The 25,573-nt window shown below is 43.5% G+C and overlaps 4 protein-coding genes, 1 long non-coding RNA gene and 1 pseudogene across 7 annotated transcripts; 1 reads left to right on the top strand and 5 right to left on the bottom strand.

The window, feature by feature from the left end:
- Positions 1–882: 882 nt before the first annotated feature.
- Positions 883–3,553, bottom strand: LOC115546813 (UDP-glucuronosyltransferase 1-5-like). 2 transcript variants are annotated; one of them, XM_030360580.1, is made up of 4 exons: positions 3,393–3,411; positions 2,946–3,250; positions 2,071–2,784; positions 883–1,773 (listed from the first exon to the last, which is right to left on the bottom strand). In XM_030360580.1, the coding sequence occupies exons 2-4, from the start codon at positions 3,243–3,245 to the stop codon at positions 1,192–1,194; spliced, it is 1,596 nt and encodes a 531-aa protein (XP_030216440.1). In that variant the 5' UTR covers positions 3,246–3,250; positions 3,393–3,411; the 3' UTR covers positions 883–1,191. The 2 variants fall into 2 exon arrangements, with proteins under 2 accessions (XP_030216440.1, XP_030216438.1); XM_030360578.1 differs by lacking the exon at positions 3,393–3,411 and adding an exon at positions 3,439–3,553 and having other exon boundaries at positions 1,027–1,773.
- A 455-nt stretch (positions 3,554–4,008) lies between these two features.
- LOC115546812 (UDP-glucuronosyltransferase 1-5-like) lies at positions 4,009–6,776 on the bottom strand. Of its 2 annotated transcripts, none has more exons than XM_030360576.1 (4): positions 6,636–6,776; positions 6,143–6,447; positions 5,268–5,981; positions 4,009–4,974 (listed from the first exon to the last, which is right to left on the bottom strand). In XM_030360576.1, the coding sequence occupies exons 1-4, from the start codon at positions 6,637–6,639 to the stop codon at positions 4,393–4,395; spliced, it is 1,605 nt and encodes a 534-aa protein (XP_030216436.1). In that variant the 5' UTR covers positions 6,640–6,776; the 3' UTR covers positions 4,009–4,392. The 2 variants fall into 2 exon arrangements, with proteins under 2 accessions (XP_030216436.1, XP_030216437.1); XM_030360577.1 differs by lacking the exon at positions 6,636–6,776 and adding an exon at positions 6,590–6,606 and having other exon boundaries at positions 4,393–4,974.
- Positions 6,777–6,887: 111 nt separating this feature from the next.
- Positions 6,888–10,667, top strand: LOC115546814 (uncharacterized). Its single transcript, XR_003977279.1, has 2 exons — positions 6,888–7,017; positions 10,121–10,667. It is a non-coding gene; the product is annotated as an uncharacterized LOC115546814 (long non-coding RNA).
- On the bottom strand, positions 7,198–9,877 carry LOC115546810 (UDP-glucuronosyltransferase 1-5-like; annotated as a pseudogene).
- Positions 10,625–12,927, bottom strand: LOC115546811 (UDP-glucuronosyltransferase 1-5-like). The gene is made up of 4 exons (XM_030360575.1): positions 12,840–12,927; positions 12,439–12,743; positions 11,564–12,277; positions 10,625–11,270 (listed from the first exon to the last, which is right to left on the bottom strand). The coding sequence occupies exons 1-4, from the start codon at positions 12,892–12,894 to the stop codon at positions 10,689–10,691; spliced, it is 1,656 nt and encodes a 551-aa protein (XP_030216435.1). The 5' UTR covers positions 12,895–12,927; the 3' UTR covers positions 10,625–10,688.
- Positions 12,928–22,440: 9,513 nt separating this feature from the next.
- LOC115546861 (UDP-glucuronosyltransferase 1-5-like) lies at positions 22,441–24,871 on the bottom strand. The gene is made up of 3 exons (XM_030360644.1): positions 24,572–24,871; positions 23,697–24,410; positions 22,441–23,399 (listed from the first exon to the last, which is right to left on the bottom strand). The coding sequence occupies exons 1-3, from the start codon at positions 24,869–24,871 to the stop codon at positions 22,818–22,820; spliced, it is 1,596 nt and encodes a 531-aa protein (XP_030216504.1). The 3' UTR covers positions 22,441–22,817.
- Between the last annotated feature and the right edge of the window lie 702 nt (positions 24,872–25,573).

A 25,573-nucleotide genomic window follows, 5' to 3' on the forward strand; every position in this document is an offset into this window, starting at 1 on the left:
CGTGTTCGCAGTATTTGACACCGTTGATAATTTGTAACAAAATTATGACATATTCAAGCTGAACTTATTTGTCTACTCCACAACATGAAGCTTGGGTCGGCCCTTGTCTTACCAAGTCCTGTTTTGGTGGTTGTTAAAGGACTAAGATCCAGCTGCCCTGTCTTCAGTCAGCTTGGTTACTACTAAGGACCCGGGAGCAACAGCATTTGGCCAGGCCGTGTGTGATAGAGCCAGTCTTATTGGTTTATTATGTCTTCGGGCCTTTCTGGGTTCTGTTCTGTTCAGAAGTATTGTTTTGATTTGATTTGATGCATCTTTACTTCCATTTGTTTTCCTCTTATTCTTGTTTTTGGTTGCATGCTCCTGGTAGTCCTACTACCTAGCTCTGGGATCCCTTGTTTTCCCCGTGGCCTGTCCCAGCTCTCCCGCCCTCCATTAGGCCCAGTTTGATATTCTCTTTGACATTATTGTCCCCTTCCTGTTAGGACTTGAGATACCGTGAAAGCTACAATTGTATAACCACCATTAGCCTCTGGTCGTGGCTGCAATGGGCCGATACCTGTTTGGATCCCTCTCTCCTACATCTGAGGGACGCCTTGTCAGGCCGCTCTCACGTTAATAATAAACTATTACATGAATAATCCAGGTGAAATGCAAGCTTTGCCAGCACTAGTTGTTCTCATTCAGCTCAGATGAAGATAGTTAAGAAAGCAAACGCAATAATCTTGGCATGTCTTTTTAAAGCAAAATACTGGAATATCTTGACAGAAAACCTTGGTCTTATTTTAATGTGTTTGCCAACCAAAAAATACAAATCGAGCATAAGTATAATCATACTTCTTTTGCCGGAAGAGTTCTGTATTTTGTGCAAATGAAACATGCTTGGAAAGACGTTCTTGTTTATTTATGGAAAATAACCAACTAACCCATGATTTTTGGCATAATGCCAAAAAAATGCATAAACTACTGGCTAACTATTTACCAGAGCAAGTCCTTCTTTCTAACCTGCAAAAACATAAATTCAGGTTCAGTTTGAATTTTTGTTTATTTGATATCAACATAATTTGTATTATTCATTTTTGTCAAATCTGACCAGGAAGGAGAAGGGTGGGAACACCAATTCTAATGCTTTGTATATTTTTCTGGGAAAAGCCCAGAAAGTATTCTATTTGTATACTCTGTGCACTTGAGTCAATGTTTTTTGACCTTTGATGTTCTCCCTCTGCAGCATAACAACCTAAACACGATAAAAGTAGCGAGAAGAAAGAAGCTTCCTGCAGCCGACAGAGCCACCAGTACGTCTATAGAGTAGTAGGAGTACCAGGGCATCTTATAAGCCTGTGTACGCAGGTGGGCTGCACCTTTGTGGCGCATCACGTACTCCACCCAGAAGATGGCGTGGTCCATGGGAGGAATCGGCTGGTCTCTGTGCAGAACGGACAGTCTCTGCATGTTGTGACTGTAACTGTCTTGGTGGAGCACTTCCTTGAGTCCCTGCTCAAAGCTGTGAAAGTTAACATCTGCCAGCCTTATAATCTTTCCCGCTCCCCTCTCCTGTAGACGAAGCAGGTTGTCGAACTGGTCATAGAACAGGGGTATGCCCAGCACTGGGACCCCATGGTATATGGCCTCCTGGACTCCATTGGTTCCTCCGTGAGCCACAAACACCTTGGTCTGAGGGTGTCCCAGGAGGTCCTTCTGGGGCATCCAATCAACGATCTGGGTGTTGTTGCCCAAAGAAGATGGTATTTTTCCAGTGTGCCTCCAAATGACCTGCAAAATAAGAGACTTGATTGTAAATGTATGACTGAACTCTCATTCAGATGACACTGGTTACACACACTGTGTACTGGGATCACTTTTACTCATTGAAAAGCATTGACTGAATTTTTAAGCAGCTAAAGGTTAAGCAGACCACTTTTGTTTGAAGTCAAGCACGTGTTAGTATCAGGGCAAAACATTGTAGCATTTTGGTTGTATGATCTGTTTGGAGAAACTCATGCCCGTCCGAGCAGCCATGCCTGTGACGGCAGGGGCCATACAATACAATCAATGTCTGATCTCCATTACCTTTTGAGGCATCTTTGCGAAGACCCTGGCAATATCCTCTGCGATGTCATCTGGTAACGCACTCACAAAAGTACCCAAGGTCATGATGATCACTCCATGCTCCCCGGCACTCTCAACAAACGCTTCAAGGTCAGCTGGGAGTGGCTGGGCTGGCTTGCACTGGAAGCCCCCTATATAAACCATATTCGGCATGGTGGGTCGAGGAAAGTCAAACACAAAGTCAGACCGGAACAGCCAAATATCCGCTTCCTGGAAGAGTGAGCTAGTGTCACACCCTCCCTCAATGTACTTGTCACAAATGGCTACATAATGAGGCCCAATCATGAACACCTCCTGGAAAACAATGAGAACGTGGAAAAACACGTTCTTGATGCGTTCCGTGAAGCTCATGTTGTCTGTTAGCCCCGAGCCCGGGACAGGGATGTAGGACAGCGGCGACGGGGCAATGATGGAATGGCCGTCTCCGCTGGTGATCCAGCGGACGTTGAGCACCGTAGGAAGCTTGAGATACTTGGCGAGGACGACACCGAAGGCAATAGAAGGGTCAGTCAGAACCATGTCATACTGGGCCTCTGATAGGCTCTGGAGAAGCCTTGGATCTTCAAAGATTTGAGCAAGCATATCACAGTATATGGAATGAACCTCAGAGGTCATTGATTGGAACTGCACAATGAGTTTGAGGAGTGTAAGTGACGACGATCCTTCTCTCTGTACCTGAGGGACAATTAGAAAGTATATCAGAATTTAAATATGTACTTAATGGACCAAAACATCAAGTCAGTACTTATGTAATGTATAATATTAAATGTATACATTATTAAATCTTCATAAAGGCTAGGTGTATAAAATATAGTATGAATTTGACAGTAACCTACCTTTATAATCCTCTCTAAATATCCATGAATGAGACCTTCAAATTGCTTGGATTGAGGGATATTGATGGAGTCATACAAATGGGACACCTCTTCAATGTACCAGCTCTTTGACGGTCGGATCACAGAGATGCTATGTCCTCTGGCATGGAGTTCCTCAATCATGAGCTTCATATTGATCCAGTGACTACCATCCAAAGAAAACACCAGAATCTTACCTCCATTACAAGGTGGGGTGATAAGAAAAGCCATTAGAAAAACACTGAAGAATATGGATATTCCACGTGCAGAATTAGACTCCATGGTACCTAGGAAGAGAGCCGGTGAGACATGGTTAATCTACAAGAGCTCTTTTGTTTGATTAATTCCATTCCTCATGATTCATCATTCGAGCATGATAAGCCAGCTTTAAACAATTTTGACATTCCGGATTAAAGCAGACATACTAACAGGCACAATGTAACAACCATACATGACTTGATGTAGAGCAACATACCCATCACACGATGCTCCTGCAAACACCGGGCACAGTTGGGGATTGTGTCGTTTCACATTCCTCACGCATTAGAGGTCAAACTCCAAGATGTTTCTCAGAGGCACCGACCAATCAGTGAACGCGTAAAAAAGAAATTAAGTTATGCAACACTTCATAATGTATAACTAGAATAATGTGTGACCAACAATGTGTACTTGTTATTTATTAAATTAGAAAATGATTTCTATGGTGAAAACTGTATAATTCAAATGGCATGTTGTAAACTCATGCATTTACACTTGTTTCCCTCATTTCACTTCAGACAATTTTATTTCTTTATTCGACCAGTATTATACTCAAGCTGTCCTTAATTTGTTTTTGAAAACTCTTAAAGTGTCTGCAGGTACGATTTGAGAGTTGCAGAGAGCGAGAGCAAAATATAATAAATAATCCCCCTCCCTCTCTCTTCCCTCCCTCCCTACGTTTCGCTGCCATTGAGAAATGTGGCATTCATGCACCTTGGATGGATTCTCTGGTAACACTGTGTGCATGCATGGGATTGACACTCAAGATTGACAGTCGGAGACCAGAAATTGACATTGCTGTTTAAGTTTAAACGATTATTATACAATGGAAATGTGTACATGTAGCCTAAACACTTTATTCGATTTTACCAAAACTGTTTTGTTTCATCAGTAAGATATCATTGAAAATATATATATTTCAACAAGTCATGGCTGCAGACTGCAGTAAATAAATTTACGATATTTTTTAGATAAAATTTTTTAAAAAATTAGATGCAAGAAAGGTGTATCAAAGTCAATTATAATATAATGAAATTTACATTTACATGTTTTTAAGAGCCAAAACAGTCAGATGCGTTTCGTATCCAATAGAGATATTAGAACAGTTTAGATTTGATATATTTTTTATCATCATTTTTTAACATTTTTTTTTACAGTGTGTCTGTAATTGTCAATTTTTTTTGACCTTGGATGTTCTCCCTCTGCAGCATAAGACCCTAAACATGATAAATGTAGCGAGAAGAAAGAAGCTTCCTGCAGCCGACAGAGCCACCAGTACATCTATAGAGTAGTAGGAGTACCAGGGCATCTTATAAGCCTGTGTACGCAGGTGGGCTGCACCTTTGTGGCGCATCACGTACTCCACCCAGAAGATGGCGTGGTCCATGGGAGGAATCGGCTGGTCTCTGTGCAGAACGGACAGTCTCTGCATGTTGTGACTGTAACTGTCTTGGTGGAGCACTTCCTTGAGTCCCTGCTCAAAGCTGTGAAAGTTAACATCTGCCAGCCTTATAATCTTTCCCGCTCCCCTCTCCTGTAGACGAAGCAGGTTGTCGAACTGGTCAAAGAACAGGGGTATGCCCAGCACTGGGACCCCATGGTATATGGCCTCCTGGACTCCATTGGTTCCTCCGTGAGCCACAAACACCTTGGTCTGAGGGTGTCCCAGGAGGTCCTTCTGGGGCATCCAATCAACGATCAGTGTGTTGTTGCCCAAAGAAGATGGTATTTTTCCAGTGTGCCTCCAAATGACCTGCCAAATAAGAGACTTGATTGTAAATAACTCAACTCTCATTCAGATGACACTGGTTACACACAATGTGTACTTGGATCATTTTTACTCATTGAAAAGCATTGACTGCATTTTTAAGTAGCTAAAGGTTAAGCAGACCACTTATGTTTGAAGTCAAACACGTGTTAGTATCAGGGCAAAACATTGTAGCATTTTGGTAGTATGGTCTGTTGGGAGAAACTCATGCCCGTCCAATCAGCCATGCCTGTGAAGGCAGGGGCCATACAATACAATCAATGTCTGATCTCCATTACCTTTTGAGGCATCTTTGCAAAGACCCTGGCAATATCCTCTGTGATGTCATCTGGTAACGCACTCACAAAAGTACCCAAGGTCATGATGATCACTCCATGCTCCCCGGCACTCTCAACAAACGCTTCAAGGTCAGCTGGAAGGGGCTGGGCCGGCTTGCACTGGAAGCCCCCTATATAAACCACATTCGGCATGGTGGGTCGAGGAAAGTCAAACACAAAGTCAGACCGGAACAGCCAAATATCCGCTTCCTGGAGGAGTGAGCTAGTGTCACACCCTCCCTCAATGTACTTGGCACAAATGGCTTCATAATGAGGCCCAATCATGAACACCTCCTGGAAAACAATGAGGCCGTGGAAAAACACGTTCTTGATGCGTTCCGTGAAGCTCATGTTGTCTGTTAGCCCCGAGCCCGGGACAGGGATGTAGGACAGCGGCGACGGGGCAATGATGGAATGGCCGTCTCCGCTGGTGATCCAGCGGACGTTGAGCACCGTAGGAAGCTTGAGATACTTGGCGAGGACGACGCCTGAGGCGATAGCAGGGTCGGTCAGAACCAGGTCATACCGGGCCTCTGATAGGCTCTGGAGAAGCCTTGGATCTTCAAAGATTTGAGCAAGCATATCACAGTATATGGAATGCAACTCAGAGATCAATGAGAGGAACTGCCCAGTGAGTTTGAGGAACGTATGGGACGACGATCCTTCACTCTGTAACTGAAGGACAATTAGAAAGTACGTCAGTATTTGAATATGTACTTAATGGACCAAAACATCAAGTCAGTACTTATGTTATGTATATTATTAAATGTATACATTATTAAGTCTTCATAAAGGCTAGTTGTATAAAATATAGTATGAATTTGACAGTAACCTACCTTTATAATCCTCTCTAAATATCCATGAATGAGACTTTCAAATTGCTTGGATTGAGGGATATTGATGGAGTCATACAAATGGGACACCTCTTCAATATACCAGCTCGTTGACGGTCGGATCACAGAGATGCTATGTCCTCTGGCGTGGAGTTCCTCAATCATGAGCTTCATATTGATCCAGTGACTACCATCCAAAGAAAACACCAGAATCTTACCTCCATTACAAGGTGGGGTGTTAAGAAAAGCCATTAGAAAAACACTGAAGAATATGGATATTCCACGTGCAGAATTAGACTCCATGGTACCTAGGAAGAGAGCCGGTGAGACATGGTTAATCTACAAGAGCTCTTTTGTTTGATTAATTTCATTCCTCATGATTCATCATTCGAGCATGGTAAGCCAGCTTTAAACAATTTTGACATTCCGGATTAAAGCAGACATACTAACAGGCACAATGTAACAACCATACATGACTTGATGCAGAGCAACATACCCATCACCGGATGCTCCTGCAAACACCGGGCACAGTTGGGGATTGTGTCGTTTCTTATTCCTCACGCATTAGAGGTCAAACTCCAAGATGTTTCTCAGAGGCACCGACCAATCAGTGAACGGGTAAAAAAGAAATTAAGTTATGCAACACTTCATAATGTATAACTTGAATAATGTGTGACCAACAATGTCTACTTGTTATGTATTAAATTAGAAAATGATTTCTATGGTGAAAACTGTATAATTCAAATGGCATTTTGTAAACTCATGCATTTACACTTGTTTCCCTGATTTCACTTCAGACAATTTTATTTCTTTATTCGACCAGTATTATATTCAAGCTGTCCTTAATTTGTTTTTGAAAACTCTTAAAGTGTCTGTAGGTACGATTTGAGAGTTGCAGAGAGCGAGAGCAAAATATAAATAATCCCCCTCCCTCTCTCTTCCCTCCCTCCCTACGTTTCGCTGCCATTGAGAAATGTGGCATTCATGCACCTGGGATGGATTCTCTTGTGACTCTGTGTTCGTGCATGGGATTGACACTCATGATTGACAGTCGGGGATCAGAAATTGACATTGCTGTTTTAGTTTAAACAATTAATATACGATGGAAATGTGTACATGTAGCCTAAACATTTCATTTGATTTTACCAGAACCTTTTTGCTTCATCAATATGATATCCTTGAAAATATATATATTTCAACAAGTCATGGCTGCAGACTGCAGTATATAAATGTAACATATTTTTTAGATAAATAATTGTAAAAATTAGATGCAAGAAAGGTGTATCAAAATCAATTATAATGTAATGAAATTTACATTTATATGTTTTTTAAGAGCCAAAACAGTCAGATGCGTTTCATATCCAATAGAGATATTAGAACAGTTTAGATTTGATATGTTTATTATCATCATTTCTTAACATTTTTGTTACAGTGTGTCTGTAATTCTCAATTTCTTTTGACCTTGGATGTTCTCCCTCTGCAGCATAAGACCCTAAACATGATTAAAGTAGCGAGAAGGAAGAAGGTCCCTGCAGCCGACAGAGCCACCAGTACATCTATAGAGTAGTAGGAGTACCAGGGCATCTTATAAGCCTGTGTACGCAGGTGGGCTGCACCTTTGTGGCGCATCACGTACTCCACCCAGAAGATGGCGTGGTCCATGGGAGGAATCGGCTGGTCTCTGTGCAGAACGGACAGTCTCTGCATGTTGTGACTGTAACTGTCTTGGTGGAGCACTTCCTTGAGTCCCTGCTCAAAGGTGTGAACGTTAACATCTGCCAGCCTTATAATCTTTCCCGCTCCCCTCTCCTGTAGACGAAGCAGGTTGTCGAACTGGTCAAAGAACAGGGGTATGCCCAGCACTGGGACCCCATGGTATATGGCCTCCAGGACTCCATTGGTTCCTCCGTGAGCCACAAACACCTTGGTCTGAGGGTGTCCCAGGAGGTCCTTCTGGGGCATCCAATCAACGATCAGTGTGTTGTTGCCCAAAGAAGATGGTATTTTTCCAGTGTGCCTCCAAATGACCTGCAAAATAAGAGACTTGATTGTAAATAACTCAACTCTCATTCAGATGACACTGGTTACACACAATGTGTACTGGGATCACTTTTACTCATTGAAAAGCATTGACTCCATTTTTAGGTAGCTAAAGGTTAAGCAGACCACTTTTGTTTGAAGTAAAACACTTGATAGTATCAGGGCAAAACATTGTAGCATTTTGGTAGTATGGTCTGTTTGGGGGAACTCATGCCCGTCCAATCAGCCATGCCTGTGAAGGCAGGGTCCATACAATACAATCAATGTCTGATCTCCATTACCTTTTGAGGCATCTTTGCAAAGACCCTGGCAATATCCTCTGCGATGTCATCTGGTAACGCACTCACAAAAGTACCCAAGGTCATGATGATCACTCCATGCTCCCCGGCACTCTCAACAAACGCTTCAAGGTCAGCTGGGAGGGGCTGGGCCGGCTTGCACTGGAAGCCCCCTATATAAACCACATTCGGCATGGTGGGTCGAGGAAAGTCAAACACAAAGTCAGACCGAAACAGCCAAATATCCGCTTCCTGGAGGAGTGAGACGGTGTCACACCCTCCCTCAATGTACTTGTCACAAATGGCTTCATAATGAGGCCCAATCATGAACACCTCCCGGTAAACAATGAGGCCGTGGAAAAACAGGTTCTTGATGCGTTCCGTGAAGCTCATGTTGTCTGTTAGCCCCGAGCCCGGGACAGGGATGTAGGACAGCGGCGACGGGGCGATGATGGAATGGCCGTCTCCACTGGTGATCCAGCGGACGTTGAGCACCGTAGGAAGCTTGAGATACTTGGCGAGGACGACGCCTGAGGCGATAGCAGGGTCGGTCAGAACCAGGTCATACTGGGCCTCTGATAGGGTCTGGAGAAGCCTTGGATCTTCAAAGATTTGAGCAAGCATATCACAGTATATGGAATGCAACTCAGAGATCAATTAGAGGAACTGCCCAGTGAGTTTGAGGAACGTATGGGACGACGATCCTTCTCTCTGTAACTGAAGGACAATTAGAAAGTACGTCAGTATTTTAATATGTACTTAATGGACCAAAACAACAACTCAGTACTTATTTTATGTATATTTTTAAATGTATACATTATTAAGTCATCATAAAGGCTAGATTTATGAAAAATAGCATTAATTTGACAATAACCTACCCTTATATACCTCTCTAAAAATCCTTGACTGAGATCTTCAAATTGCTTGGATTGAGGGATATTGATGGAGTCATACAAAGGGGACACCTCTTCAATGTACCAGCTTTTTGACGGTCGGATCACAGAGATGCTATGTCCTCTGGCGTGGAGTTCCTCAATCATGAGCTTCATATTGATCCAGTGACTACCATCCAAAGAAAACACCAGAATCTTACCTCCATTACAAGGTGGGGTGATAAGAAAAGCCATTAGAAAAACACTGAAGAATATGGATGTTCCACACGCAGAATTGGACTCCATGGTACCTAGGAAGAGAGCCAGAGTAAAAAAAAAGTAAAAAAAGAGACCTACTAACAGGCACAATGTAACAACCATACATTACTTGATGCAGAGCAACATACCCATCACACGATACTCCTGCAAACACTGGGCACAGGGGGGGATTTTGTTGTTCCACATCCTCACACATTAGAGGTCAAACTCCAAGATGTTTCTCCCTGGCACCGACCAATCAGTGAAAGGGTAAAAAAAACATTAAGTTGTGCAACACTTCATGAAGTTTAACATGAATAATGTGTGACCAATAATGTGAACTTGTTGTTTATTGAATTACTAAAATTCTTCCACGGTGAAAACTGTATTTTTACTGTCTTGCATAATGCAAATGGCATGTTGTAAACTCATGCTTTTACACTTGTTTCCTTCATTTCACTTCAGACGATTTTTTTTTCTTCATAGGACCAGTATTATATTCAACCTGTCCTTGATCCTTGAAGGGTCTGTAGGTACGATTTGAGAGTTGCAGAGAGCGAGAGCAAAATATAAATAATCCCCCTCCCTCTCTCTTCCCTCCCTCCCTACGTTTCGCTGCCATTGAGAAATGTGTCATTCATGCACCTGGGATGGATTCTCTGGTGACACTGTGTGCATGCATGGGATTGACACTCATGATTGACAGTCGGAGATCAGAAATTGACATCGCTGTTTTAGTTTAAACAATTAATATACGATGGAAATGTGTACATGTAGCCTAAACATTTCATTTGATTTTACCAGAACCTTTTTGCTTCATCAATATGATATCCTTGAAAATATATATATTTCAACAAGTCATGGCTGCAGACTGCAGTATATAAATGTAACATATTTTTTAGATAAATAATTGTAAAAATTAGATGCAAGAAAGGTGTATCAAAATCAATTATAATGTAATGAAATTTACATTTATATGTTTTTTAAGAGCCAAAACAGTCAGATGCGTTTCATATCCAATAGAGATATTAGAACAGTTTAGATTTGATATGTTTATTATCATCATTTTTTAACATTTTTGTTACAGTATGTCTGTAATTCTCAATTTCTTTTGACCTTGGATGTTCTCCCTCTGCAGCATAAGACCCTAAACATGATAAAAGTAGCGAGAAGGAAGAAGGTCCCTGCAGCCGACAGAGCCACCAGTACATCTATAGAGTAGTAGGAGTACCAGGGCATCTTATAAGCCTGTGTACGCAGGTGGGCTGCACCTTTGTGGCGCATCACGTACTCCACCCAGAAGATGGCGTGGTCCATGGGAGGAATCGGCTGGTCTCTGTGCAGAACGGACAGTCTCTGCATGTTGTGACTGTAACTGTCTTGGTGGAGCACTTCCTTGAGTCCCTGCTCAAAGGTGTGAACGTTAACATCTGCCAGCCTTATAATCTTTCCCGCTCCCCTCTCCTGTAGACGAAGCAGGTTGTCGAACTGGTCAAAGAACAGGGGTATGCCCAGCACTGGGACCCCATGGTATGTGGCCTCCTGGACTCCATTGGTTCCTCCGTGAGCCACAAACACCTTGGTCTGAGAGTGTCCCAGGAGGTCCTTCTGGGGCATCCAATCAACGATCAGTGTGTTGTTGCCCAAAGAAGATGGTATTTTTCCAATGTGCCTCCAAATGACCTGCAAAATAAGAGACTTGATTGTAAATAACTCAACTCTCATTCAGATGACACTGGTTACACACAATGTGTACTTGGATCATTTTTACTCATTGAAAAGCATTGACTGCATTTTTAAGTAGCTAAAGGTTAAGCAGACCACTTATGTTTGAAGTCAAACACGTGTTAGTATCAGGGCAAAACATTGTAGCATTTTGGTAGTATGGTCTGTTGGGAGAAACTCATGCCCGTCCAATCAGCCATGCCTGTGAAGGCAGGGGCCATACAATACAATCAATGTCTGATCTCCATTACCTTTTGAGGCATCTTTGCAAAGACCCTGGCAATATCCTCTGTGATGTCATCTGGTAACGCACTCACAAAAGTACCCAAGGTCATGATGATCACTCCATGCTCCCCGGCACTCTCAACAAACGCTTCAAGGTCAGCTGGAAGGGGCTGGGCCGGCTTGCACTGGAAGCCCCCTATATAAACCACATTCGGCATGGTGGGTCGAGGAAAGTCAAACACAAAGTCAGACCGGAACAGCCAAATATCCGCTTCCTGGAGGAGTGAGCTAGTGTCACACCCTCCCTCAATGTACTTGGCACAAATGGCTTCATAATGAGGCCCAATCATGAACACCTCCTGGAAAACAATGAGGCCGTGGAAAAACAGGTTCTTGATGCGTTCCGTGAAGCTCATGTTGTCTGTTAGCCCCGAGCCCGGGACAGGGATGTAGGACAGCGGCGACGGGGCGATGATGGAATGGCCGTCTCCGCTGGTGATCCAGCGGACGTTGAGCACCGTAGGAAGCTTGAGATACTTGGCGAGGACGACGCCGAAGGCGATAGAAGGGTCAGTCAGAACCAGGTCATACTGGGCCTCTGATAGGCTCTGGAGAAGCCTTGGATCTTCAAAGATTTGAGCAAGCATATCACAGTATATGGAATGCAACTCAGAGATCAATGAGAGGAACTGCCAAGTGAGTTTGAGGAACGTATGGGACGATGATCCTTCTCTCTGTAACTGAAGGACAATTAGAAAGTACGTCAGTATTTTAATATGTACTTAATGGACCTAAACAACAACTCAGTACTTATTTTATGTATAATTTTAAATGTATACATTATTAAGTCTTCATAAAGGCTAGATTTATGAAAAATAGCATTAATTTGACAATAACCTACCCTTATATACCTCTCTAAAAATCCTTGACTGAGATCTTCAAATTGCTTGGATTGAGGGATATTGATGGAGTCATACAAAGGGGACACCTCTTCAATGTACCAGCTTTTTGACGGTCGGATCACAGAGATGCTATGTCCTCTGGCGTGGAGTTCCTCAATCATGAGCTTCATATTGATCCAGTGACTACCATCCAAAGAAAACACCAGAATCTTACCTCCATTACAAGGTGGGGTGATAAGAAGAGGCATTAGAAAAACACTGAAGAATATGGATATTCCATACGCAGAATTGGACTCCATGGTACCTAGGAAGAGAGCCAGAGTAAAAAAACAGTGAAAAAAGAGACCTACTAACAGGCACAATGTAACAACCATACATTACTTGATGCAGAGCAACATACCCATCACACGATGCTCCTGCAAACACTGGGCACAGGGGGGGATTTTGTTGTTCATCAATCCTCACACATTGGAGGTCAAACTCCAAGATGTTTCTCCCTGGCACCGACCAATCAGTGAAAGGGTAAAAAAAACATTAAGTTGTGCAACACTTCATGAAGTGTAACATGAATAATGTGTAACCAATAATGTGAACTTGTTGTTTATTGAATTACTAAAATTCTTCCACGGCGAAAACTGTATTTTTACTGTCTTGCATAATGCAAATGGCATGTTGTAAATGTGGTACTCTCAAAACTGATTATTTGATTTATATTAGCAGAAGGTAATTTTCTCTGAATTTAAGGGCTTGAAACGATTTTGATAAATGTATGAGACCAGTACATTCATTTATTCCTCATAATTAGTGTTGAGAGGAACTTAAAATCTAAGCAACACCCAGGTGGAACTGTTGACACTGAAGTAGTTGCGTTCCGGGTTGTCGTCAGACGGGAGCACTTCCTCCCGCGTCCTCAGACGCAACTTGGATGACGAACTGAGCAGTCGTGTCTTCATTGTTTCTCACCATTTTCTGTACATTACAGGTCAGTAGTTGGTTCAAACTATAAAATGTCAACCTTCTAAAGCCTTGCTTTATATGTATAACTGTTAAAGAAGTTTGGGTCATGTTTTGTTGTGTTTTTAGCGAACTTAAGAGACTTTAAAATACCGCCGTTGAGTACAATGGCAGGGGTAAATACCGGAAGGCGCGAAACGGCAGTTCCCGCCGATTATGGGTTTATTGTTCACCCTGTGTATTGCCTTGCGGGCATTCCGCGAAATGTAAGGGTTATTGTCAGCACTTTGCACAGTGTTAGTTTTATTTGTGGTCTCCTTTACACTACAGTTCAAATGGGAATATGAATAAATGTTAATGGTTCACGGTTACAGATATACAAGTTTGAAAGAATGTTTATATTAATGCATACTGGTTAAAGATAAAAATGTTACTGTTACATCCATTCACAACTTGGTTAACTTTGTATTGAAAACGTTTAGCTTTCTCTGAGTAATACTTATGTTTTATTTAAGTGTGTGTGAATCGAGAATAATTGCCAATAACATGTTGCATTCAAGTACAGTGGATTAATGCTGTTTATTGCACTATATTATTATTAATGCTTTAACTCACTTAAACAGGTGAATGTAAATGAGTACGTTGCTCAAGTAGAGTCAAGTGGACTAATGGAGAATATTGAATGTGCACGAGCTATAACATGAATGTGAATTAGAATAGGATGTACGATGTAGTGAGTATTTGATGTACAGTTGAAGACTGAAAAAGAGACACTCAGAGAAATGTTTGTATTTTATTTGTGAATTTGAATAGAGACGCAACTTGGATGACGAACTGAGCAGTCGTGTCTTCATTGTTTCTCACCATTTTCTGTACATTACAGATTTCTTTATTGTTGCCGTGGCACCCAATCCTGGGACCCGTAACAAATTGTGGGGGCTCGTCCGGGATCTGCCTCCAACAATACTGTCCAGGGGAGCAGATCCAGTGATAAGAAGAACCACGAGGCCAAGGCGAGGTGACGTGACTACTGCCGAGACGACAGCTGGTGGGTGTCCACAAGGGGAGATCGGAGCCAGAGAAGGGTCTTCATTCTTCCAAGGGGGACCGCGCTATCATTGTCAGGTCCACAGACGTCATGTCTACAGTACGCAAAGAACTCGTTTGGAACATCAAAAAGAACTTGTACCGACTGTCATGCGACGATGTCTACAAGCTGGCGAAGGACATCGCCAGCGACAGCAGCCAAGATTTGGAGTCCAGTGATGAAGAAAGTTGTGTCAACTATATCCTTTACTATATGCAGTCTGATACCTTACTTGAATCCGAAGATGAGGGAATGTCTGATTTGTTAATGTTAAATGACCTGGTTAAGAGTATCATTGATAATCCTGTTGCAACTGTAATTACAAAGGGTGTAACACAGAAACACACAACACTCACCACTGTGCCAACCCTGATAGAGGACCACACTACATTCTCACACGTCAATGATGACATGCCAACCACCTCACACTTTACTGCCCTTTCAACCACAACAAACCACACCACACAACAACATGCTAACCTCGACAGAGACATTACCACTCAAAGTATGGACCAGCTACAAGCAATGCACGAAGACCTCGGAAAAAAGCTTCAATACTACAAAGATATGGCTTGCACAGCACACAGTAAGTCCACCAGTCTAGGTCAGCAACTACAACACCAACTCCCACGTCACGACCCACTACATGTTGACGAAGAGAAAGTGGACTCCTTAAAGCATCTGTCTTACCTGCAACGGAGGGAATTCAAGGTCCATGGAGGACAGATTGGGGACACAAGCTCTGATATCACATATAACAGTATCAGCAAGCAAATAGACGAAGGAGACAGAGAGGGCTTTACAGAGACAGAGGTCATCCGAGGAGTGCTGAAGTGTGTAAAACCTGGTGCTTTTAAGAACATGCTCACCAATAAAGATGACCTTACAATCTGTGAACTGAAGGGCTTTCTCCGGTCTCATCTGTGTGAAAAGGCAGGCACTGAACTGTTTCAGGATCTAATGTGTGCAAAGCAAGACGAACATGAACCTCCTCAGCAGTTCATCTATCGCATGATAGGCCTCAAACAGAAAATCCTCTTCCAGTCAAAACAGGCAAACACAGAAATCCACTATGACCCCAAGACCATCCAGCAAGTTTTTCTGCACTCCATTTACCAGGGCCTAGGGTCCAAACACACAGACATTCGCCAGCAGCTGAGGCCACTCATCATAAACAACCAAATTTCTGATGAAGAGATCGTCAGCAGGGTGATGAAGATAATCAACTCTGAAAACGAACATCAACGTAGATTTGGTAATGTCTCCCGACAGAGAGCAACACACACAAACAGTGTTCAAGTTGATGGTGATCAGACTTCAGACACTAGAGAACAGAAGACAATACAGCAGCTCAGCGCTCAGGTGGAGACTTTAACCAACATGGTTGCAGCTTTAATAGATCAGCAAAACCCAGGGGTATACGCGACTCACTCAAAGATCCTACCTGTCCAAGCACTAGGCCAACCTCATGTACAGCCACACGCCCCTCCTACGTCTTTCCCCGGCCAGCTCTCCCACACAAGAAAGGGTAAAATGCCTGTCTGCACAAAGTGTTCACACCAAGGTGCGGAGGATTGTAATCATTGTTTTGTGTGTGGTGAATCAGGACACCGGGCTGTGGGCTGTTTAAAGAGAACCAGGCAGCAGGGAAACGGGAACCGGTCTTTGATGAGGGACAACCAGGGGCCGTTCCAAAGTTCCAGTCCCACTCAGTAACTTCCACACTGAAGCAGCAACGCCAAAAAAAAGATATAAATCGTAAAAGAGCTTGTGATCGCTACTCTCGAGAGACACCAGTAACCCCTGAAGATGCCATTCTCACAGCACCGCTGGTTGGTAGAAAGAGCATGCTCAAATGTTTCATCAACGGTTATGCAGTAACAGTGCTTTTTGACTCTGGCTCGCAAGTGAGCATGATTGACCGGCCCTGGAGAGAGACATTTATCCCCAATCACCCAGTACGACCATTGCATGAGCTTCTTGACACAGAGGAAAGCCTCACTCTGTATGCAGCAAATGGACAACCAATCCCGTATGATTGATGGGTGGAGCTAACGGTCAACCTCCCCGGAAATGACAATCCAAACCTTTCAATACAGACACCTTTTCTGGTCAGCCAGCTTCCCCTCCCTCAGCCTATATTGGGAGCGAATGTTCTCCAAGTGATGATGAATGGGCAAGAATCTCCCGCTGATGCACATGAAATGGTTATTGGTCTCTTCCAAAAAGCATTGGGTGTTGAAGAGGAACAGGCAGCAGCTATGGTTAACTTCATACAGGGCCAAAAGACACCTAACTACAGCATGGCCACGATCAGAGTTGGTAAAGAGGATGTGAGCATCCCAGCTGGAAAAACATTGCATGTGCGGTGCAGAGTACCACCTACCTTTGACACGTCCAACCCTGTTGTCCTTTATGAACCCGCAGAAGGGAGCACACCCTTGGAACAATTAAGTGTCGGGGAGGGTATACTGGAAATTAATAACAGCAGGTGGCCTCTTGTCAACTTGCCTGTTTCTAACCACACTAAGCATGAAGTAATTCTCCCAAAGAGAACTCAGCTGGGATCCATCCAGCACGTAGCCAAAGTCATTGAAAAGGATAAGACAGAGACACAACAGGTTGAGAAACCACAGGGTATAACAGTTAGGGCTGAAGTCCACAATGTTACCACCTGTGAAACCCCCCCGACTGAGCCCTGGCGACCACCTGTTGACCTCAGTCATCTTGACCTTGAACAGCAGCGAATGGTGGAGGAAATGTTGCGCGAGGAGTCTGCAGCATTCGCCCACGACGGCGAAGACATAGGGTGTATCCCCTCTCTTCAGATGTCAATCAGGCTTAAAGACGACATCCCTGTTCAGAGGTCTTATGCTTCCATCCCAAAACCACTGTACAAGGAAGTGAAAGAGTACATCCAAGATTTGATTGTGAAAGGATGGATCGTGAAATCACACTCACCCTATGCCGCACCTATTGTTTGTGTCAGGAAAAAGGATGGATCACTGCGCCTTTGTATCGACTATCGACTGCTCAACCAAAAGACAGTACCCGACAAACATCCTCTTCCCCGGATACAGGACTTAATCGACTCACTTGGTGGCTATGGCTGGTTTTCCATCCTAGACCAGGGCAAAGCCTACCACCAAGGCTTCATTGCAGAGGGGTCCAGACACATGACCGCCTTCACAACCCCTTGGGGTTTTTACGAATGGGTTAGAATACCCTTCGGTTTGTCAAATGCCCCAGCATCTTTTCAAAGAAGCATGGAGGAGATGCTTGACACGCTGAGGGATGAGTGTTGCATCCCTTATCTAGACGACGTCCTCTGTTTTTCAAAGTCCTTCGAACAGCATGTTGAGGTACTGCGCAATGTACTTCGAGCTCTGCAGCGCCATGGAGTAAAGTTAAGACCTGAAAAGTGTGAACTGTTTCGCAAAGAGGTCAGGTATGTGGGTCGGCTGGTGTCTGCAGATGGGGTGAGAGTGGATCCGAAAGATGTGGAAGCAGTGCAGGCCTTGAAGGAGAAAACTCCGAGAACAGTGGGGGATGTAAGGAGACTGTTAGGTTTTCTGAGCTATTACCGAACATACGTACAAGACTTCTCACGGATAGCCAGGCCCCTATATGAGCTACTTCAGATAAAAAAAAGTCCACCAGAACCCAAGCCTGCAAGGGGAAAACCACAGGGCCCTCAACTACATTCACGCACCCCAGTGAAGTGGAACAGTGAGCACCAGCAGATCCTTGAACGCCTGATAAACATCCTTACAAACCCACCAGTACTGGGTTACCCAGATTTCAATCAGCCCTTCATACTCCACACTGATGCCTCCCAACAGGGCCTTGGGGCGGTCCTCTACCAAAACCAGGATGGGAAAATGAGAGTGATCAGCTATGGGTCCCGCACACTGACACCAGCGGAGCAAAGTTACCATCTTCACAGTGGCAAGCTCGAGTTTTTGGCTTTGAAGTGGGCAGTATGTGAAAAGTTCAGGGATTACCTGTTTTATTCTCCCCATTTCATTGTCTACACCGATAATAATCCCTTGACCTACATGATGAGCACAGCTAAGCTTAATGCAGTGGGCCATCGCTGGGTAGGGGAGCTTGCAGACTTTGACTTTGAAATAAGGTACAAACCAGGGAAATTGAATGTTGTTGCAGACATCCTATCCCGCTGTCCCCTTGACATCAATGCCTACATGAGTCAGTGTTCTGAGAAATTGTCAGAGGAGGCAGTGTGCGCCACCTGGGAAGGCGGCAGGACAGCCCAGCATGGAGAAGTAGCATGGGTGGCCGCCCTTAACATCTCATCTCAACAGCAAACTTACACGGAACCTTTCCCAACAATTGACCACCATGAACTGTCAAGTGAACAGAAAAAAGACCCAGTCATTGGGAAAATCTTGGAATTAAAGGAGAAAAACAGTGAATTGACGGAAGTGGGACGCAGAGCAATGGACAAATCCACAAGAAAACTCTCAAGAGAGTGGAGCAGACTGCACGTGGAAAATTACATCCTGTATAGGAAAACTCTTGGTCGTAAACAGCTAGTCTTGCCAGCCACTTATAAACAGACAGCCCTAACCTACCTGCACGACAATATGGGACATGTTGGTGTAGAGCGAGTTTTAAGCCTCGCAAGAGAGAGATTCTATTGGCCATACATGAAAAATGATATTGAGGAGTACATCACCAGGAAGTGTCGTTGTATTAAACAAAAGAAGCCAGCTGTACATGACCGGGCGCCGATGGGCAGTATAACATCCAGCTCACCCCTCGAACTAGTCTGTATTGACTTTCTCCACCTTGAAACCAGCCGTGGTGGATACGAATATATCCTGGTGGTGGTCGACCACTTTACCCGGTTTGCCCAGGCATACCCTACCAAAAACAAGGCCGGCAAAACAGCTGCTGACAGGATTTTCAATGACTTTGTCCCTCGGTTCGGATACCCGGCCAAACTCCACCATGATCAAGGCCGGGAGTTCGAAAATGAACTGTTCAGAGCCCTCAGACAGTTCGCAGGCGTGAACCATTCAAGAACATCCCCTTACCACCCCCAAGGTAATCCCGCAGAGAGGTTCAACCGGACTCTGTTACAAATGCTCCGAACTTTGGGCGAGAAAGAGAGAGAAAGCTGGAAGGACCACCTGCCTCATATCATCCATGCATACAATTGTACCAAGCATGAGGCAACAGGCTATTCCCCATACTACCTGTTATATGGTCATCATCCACGTCTTCCTGTTGACCTTCTGTTCGGTTTGGTAACAGAGAAAGAAGAAAACACAGCAAGTAGCTATGCGGAAAAGTGGGCAGAGAAAATGATCGAAGCATACAAAATAGCCAGCACCAATAGCCAACAATCAAGTGCAAAAGGCAAACAATATTATGACAGGAAAAACAGAGGCGTCACTCTACAGCCAGGAGACAGGGTTCTCGTTCGCAACGTTTCTATAAGAGGAGGTCCATGCAAACTGACACCCTACTGGGAAAAGACAATCTATATTGTACAAGAGCAGCTCGGTGAAAACCCAGTCTATAAGGTGAGTCCTGAGACAGGAAACCGTCCCACTCGCACTCTCCACCGAAACTTGTTGCTCCAAGTGAATGACTTACCTGTAGAGCCACCAGTCACAAATGCACCTGCCAAGTCACAAAGGGGAAATGGAAAGTCAACCAAACCCACAAGAAAAATCGAACAGACACAGAATGATGACTCAAGTGGATCAGACGACGAAGACGATCAACCAAGATATTGGCTGCGGATAGCAAGGGAAGTGCCAAGGATCGCAAATCCATTACCTCATCAAACTGTTACCTGTGAAACACAACACAATACCGAACAGATTGGAACTTACCTCGAGGAAACAGTTCATGGTGAGCCTGCACCTGAAAGAGAAAGTAACAGTGAGGAAGAACATGAAAGACAAAATGAAAGTGTGCCTGGTGCTGAGGAACCCCAGCCTTACCAGGAACAGGAGCTGGCTCAGGTTCACAGTCCAGACAGAGATATTCAAGACATTCAGCTTGACGCTCAGCCTGCACTAAGGAGGTCTACCAGAGAAAGACACCCTGGCCAGATGCTCACCTATACAGCCCTTGGTCAACCGACATTCCAGCCACGTCTCATCGTGAGTGCAATACAGACACAGCCCACAGTTTACACTCATCAGTACCCACAGCCATACTTCCATCCATTCCAACCCCTACCCATTATCCTTCCTCCATACATGCCAGTTTATTACCCTACACATTACTATTGATGAGTAAACATTGCACACTTACAACATTACTTACACCACTTCAGATTTTGGGTGTACAATATATTTTTGTGCTTGTTTTTTTTTGGGCACTGAGTTTATTAAGCTTTAAAACAAAAAGAGAGAAAATAAGGGTGAACATTTGAAGTTGAGCTGTTAGAAGCAAGTGTCGGGAGCCACTTTTGTTTGTGGGGAAGTATGTGGTACTCTCAAAACTGATTATTTGATTTATATTAGCAGAAGGTAATTTTCTCTGAATTTAAGGGCTTGAAACGATTTTGATAAATGTATGAGACCAGTACATTCATTTATTCCTCATAATTAGTGTTGAGAGGAACTTAAAATCTAAGCAACACCCAGGTGGAACTGTTGACACTGAAGTAGTTGCGTTCCGGGTTGTCGTCAGACGGGAGCACTTCCTCCCGCGTCCTCAGACGCAACTTGGATGACGAACTGAGCAGTCGTGTCTTCATTGTTTCTCACCATTTTCTGTACATTACAGGTCAGTAGTTGGTTCAAACTATAAAATGTCAACCTTCTAAAGCCTTGCTTTATATGTATAACTGTTAAAGAAGTTTGGGTCATGTTTTGTTGTGTTTTTAGCGAACTTAAGAGACTTTAAAATACCGCCGTTGAGTACAATGGCAGGGGTAAATACCGGAAGGCGCGAAACGGCAGTTCCCGCCGATTATGGGTTTATTGTTCACCCTGTGTATTGCCTTGCGGGCATTCCGCGAAATGTAAGGGTTTTTGTCAGCACTTTGCACAGTGTTAGTTTTATTTGTGGTCTCCTTTACACTACAGTTCAAATGGGAATATGAATAAATGTTAATGGTTCACGGTTACAGATATACAAGTTTGAAAGAATGTTTATATTAATGCATACTGGTTAAAGATAAAAATGTTACTGTTACATCCAGTCACAACTTGGTTAACTTTGTATTGAAAACGTTTAGCTTTCTCTGAGTAATACTTATGTTTTATTTAAGTGTGTGTGAATCGAGAATAATTGCCAATAACATGTTGCATTCAAGTACAGTGGATTAATGCTGTTTATTGCACTATATTATTATTAATGCTTTAACTCACTTAAACAGGTGAATGTAAATGAGTACGTTGCTCAAGTAGAGTCAAGTGGACTAATGGAGAATATTGAATGTGCACGAGCTATAACATGAATGTGAATTAGAATAGGATGTACGATGTAGTGAATATTTGATGTACAGTTGAAGACTGAAAAAGAGACACTCAGAGAAATGTTTGTATTTTATTTGTGAATTTGAATAGAGACGCAACTTGGATGACGAACTGAGCAGTCGTGTCTTCATTGTTTCTCACCATTTTCTGTACATTACAGATTTCTTTATTGTTGCCGTGGCACCCAATCCTGGGACCCGTAACATAAACTCATGCTTTTACACTTGTTTCCTTCATTTCACTTCAGACAATTTTTTTTCTTCATAGGACCAGTATTATATTCAACCTGTCCTTGATCCTTGAAGTGTCTGTCGGTACGATTTGAGAGTTGCAGAGAGCGAGAGCAAAATATAAATAATCCCCCTCCCTCTCTCTTCCCTCCCTCCCTACGTTTCGCTGCCATTGAGAAATGTGTCATTCATGCACCTGGGATGGATTCTCTGGTAACACTGTGTGCATGCATGGGATTGACACTCATGATTGACAGTCGGAGATCAGAAATTGACATTGCTGTTTTAGTTTAAACAATTAATATACGATGGAAATGTGTACATGTAGCCTAAACATTTCATTTGATTTTACCAGAACCTTTTTGCTTCATCAATATGATATCCTTGAAAATATACATATTTCAACAAGTCATGGCTGCAGACTGCAGTATATAAATGTAACATATTTTTTAGATAAATAATTGTAAAAATTAGATGCAAGAAAGGTGTATCAAAATCAATTATAATGTAATGAAATTTACATTTATAAGAGCCAAAACAGTCAGATGCGTTTCATATCCAATAGAGATATTAGAACAGTTTAGATTTGATATGTTTATTATCATCATTTTTTAACATTTTTGTTAGTGTGTCTGTAATTCTCAATTTCTTTTGACCTTGGATGTTCTCCCTCTGCAGCATAAGACCCTAAACATGATAAAAGTAGCGAGAAGAAAGAAGGTCCCTGCAGCCGACAGAGCCACCAGTACATCTATAGAGTAGTAGGAGTACCAGGGCATCTTATAAGCCTGTGTACGCAGGTGGGCTGCACCTTTGTGGCGCATCACGTACTCCACCCAGAAGATGGCGTGGTCCATGGGAGGAATCGGCTGGTCTCTGTGCAGAACGGACAGTCTCTGCATGTTGTGACTGTAACTGTCTTGGTGGAGCACTTCCTTGAGTCCCTGCTCAAAGCTGTGAACGTTAACATCTGCCAGCCTTATAATCTTTCCCGCTCCCCTCTCCTGTAGACGAAGCAGGTTGTCGAACTGGTCAAAGAACAGGGGTATGCCCAGCACTGGGACCCCATGGTATATGGCCTCCAGGACTCCATTGGTTCCTCCGTGAGCCACAAACACCTTGGTCTGAGGGTGTCCCAGGAGGTCCTTCTGGGGCATCCAATCAACGATCAGTGTGTTGTTGCCCAAAGAAGATGGTATTTTTCCAGTGTGCCTCCAAATGACCTGCAAAATAAGAGACTTGATTGTAAATGTATAGCTGAACTCTCATTCAGATGACACTGGTTACACACACTGTGTACTGGGATCACTTTTACTCATTGAAAAGCATTGACTGCATTTTTAAGTAGCTAAAGGTTAAGCAGACCACTTTTGTTTGAAGTCAAACACGTGTTAGTATCAGGGCAAAACATTGTAGCATTTTGGTGGTATGATCTGTTTGGAGAAACTCATGCCCGTCCAAGCAGCAATGGCAGTGAAGGCAGGGACCATACAATACAATCAATGTCTGATCTCCATTACCTTTTGAGGCATCTTTGCAAAGACCCTGGCAATATCCTCTGTGATGTCATCTGGTAACCCACTCAAAAAAGTACCCAGGGTCATGATGATGACTCCATGCTCCCCGGCACTCTCAACAAACGCTTCAAGGTCAGCTTGGAGTGGCTGGGCAGGCTTGCACTGGAAGCCCCCTATATAAACCACATTCGGCATGGTGGGTCGAGGAAAGTCAAACACAAAGTCAGACCGGAACAGCCAAATATCCGCTTCCTGGAGGAGTGAGCTAGTGTCACACCCTCCCTCAATGTATTTGTCACAAATGGCTTCATAATGAGGCCCAATCATGAACACCTCCTGGAAAACAATGAGGCCGTGGAAAAACAGGTTCTTGATGCGTTCCGTGAAGCTCATGTTGTCTGTTAGCCCCGAGCCCAGGACAGGGATGTAGGACAGAGGCGACGGGGCGATGATGGAATGGCCGTCTCCACTGGTGATCCAGCGGACGTTGAGCACCGTAGGAAGCTTGAGATACTTGGCGAGGACGACACCGAAGGCGATAGAAGGGTCAGTCAGAACCAGGTCATACTGGGCCTCTGATAGGCTCTGGAGAAGCCTTGGATCGTCAAAGATTTGAGCAAGCATATCACAGTATATGGAATGAACCTCAGAGATCATTGATAGGAACTGCACAATGAGTTTGAGGAGCGTAAGTGACGACGATCCTTCTCTCTGTACCTGAGGGACAATTAGAAAGTATATCAGTATTTGAATATGTACTTAATGGACCAAAACATCAAGTCAGTACTTATGTTATGTATATTATTAAATGTATACATTATTAAGTCTTCATAAAGGCTAGTTGTATAAAATATAGTATGAATTTGACAGTAACCTACCTTTATAATCCTCTCTAAATATCCATGAATGAGACCTTCAAATTGCTTGGATTGAGGGATATTGATGGAGTCATACAAATGGGACACCTCTTCAATATACCAGCTCGTTGACGGTCGGATCACAGAGATGCTATGTCCTCTGGCGTGGAGTTCCTCAATCATGAGCTTCATATTGATCCAGTGACTACCATCCAAAGAAAACACCAGAATCTTACCTCCATTACAAGGTGGGGTGATAAGAAAAGCCATTAGAAAAACACTGAAGAATATGGATATTCCACGTGCAGAATTAGACTCCATGGTACATTGTGTTCAGCGCTACAAACAACCAGGCTTCCTAAACTCAATGTGTTTCCCTCATAGGGTTCAAAGCATATTCTTGCATATGAGATAAGGTGTTGGATGCTTTATTAATCCCAGATGGGATGTTTGAACGCTGGCAGATGACAAAGCAGGTTAAACTTGGCCCTGGAGGTATTTGCCGTGTTCGCAGTATTTGACACCGTTGATAATTTGTAACAAAATTATGACATATTCAAGCTGAACTTATTTGTCTACTCAAAATCAAGAAGCTTGGGTCGGCCCTTGTCTTACCAAGTCCTGTTTTGGTGGTTGTTAAAGGACTAAGATCCAGCTGCCCTGTCTTCAGTCAGCTTGGTTCCTACTAATGACCCGGGAGCAACAGCATTTGGCCAGGCCGTGTGTGATAGAGCCAGTCTTATTGGTTTATTACGTCTTCGGGCTTTTCTTGGTTCTGTTCTGTTCAGATGTGTTGTTTTTATTTGATTTGATGCATCTTTACTTCCATTTGTTTTCCTCTTATTCTTGTTTTTGGTTGCATGCTCCTGGTAGTCCTACTACCTAGCTCTGGGATCCCTTTACCGTTGTTTTCCCCGTGGCCTGTCCCAGCTCTCCCGCCCTCCATTAGGCCCAGTTTGATATTCTCTTTGACATTATTGATCCCCCACCTGTTAGGATTTGAGACACCGTGTAAGCTACAAT

The sequence above is a fragment of the Gadus morhua genome, chromosome 7 (genome assembly GCF_902167405.1).
Source record: "Gadus morhua chromosome 7, gadMor3.0, whole genome shotgun sequence".
NCBI lineage: Eukaryota > Metazoa > Chordata > Actinopteri > Gadiformes > Gadidae > Gadus > Gadus morhua.

Coding starts and splice junctions, on each gene's coding strand:
- LOC115546813 (XM_030360578.1), bottom strand. Junction 2,785..2,945: donor ATTTAGAGAGGATTATAAAG/GTAGGTTACTGT, acceptor ATTGTCCCTCAG/GTACAGAGAGAAGGATCGTC. Junction 1,774..2,070: donor TCGCAAAGATGCCTCAAAAG/GTAATGGAGATC, acceptor CTTATTTTGCAG/GTCATTTGGAGGCACACTGG.
- LOC115546812 (XM_030360576.1), bottom strand. Junction 5,982..6,142: donor ATTTAGAGAGGATTATAAAG/GTAGGTTACTGT, acceptor ATTGTCCTTCAG/TTACAGAGTGAAGGATCGTC. Junction 4,975..5,267: donor TTGCAAAGATGCCTCAAAAG/GTAATGGAGATC, acceptor CTTATTTGGCAG/GTCATTTGGAGGCACACTGG.
- LOC115546811 (XM_030360575.1), bottom strand. CDS start 12,894: ATGAACAACAAAATCCCCCCCTGTGCCCAGTGTTTGCAGGAGCATCGT. Junction 12,744..12,839: donor GCAGGAGCATCGTGTGATGG/GTATGTTGCTCT, acceptor CTCTCTTCCTAG/GTACCATGGAGTCCAATTCT. Junction 12,278..12,438: donor TTTTAGAGAGGTATATAAGG/GTAGGTTATTGT, acceptor ATTGTCCTTCAG/TTACAGAGAGAAGGATCATC.
- LOC115546861 (XM_030360644.1), bottom strand. CDS start 24,871: ATGGAGTCTAATTCTGCACGTGGAATATCCATATTCTTCAGTGTTTTT. Junction 24,411..24,571: donor ATTTAGAGAGGATTATAAAG/GTAGGTTACTGT, acceptor ATTGTCCCTCAG/GTACAGAGAGAAGGATCGTC. Junction 23,400..23,696: donor TTGCAAAGATGCCTCAAAAG/GTAATGGAGATC, acceptor CTTATTTTGCAG/GTCATTTGGAGGCACACTGG.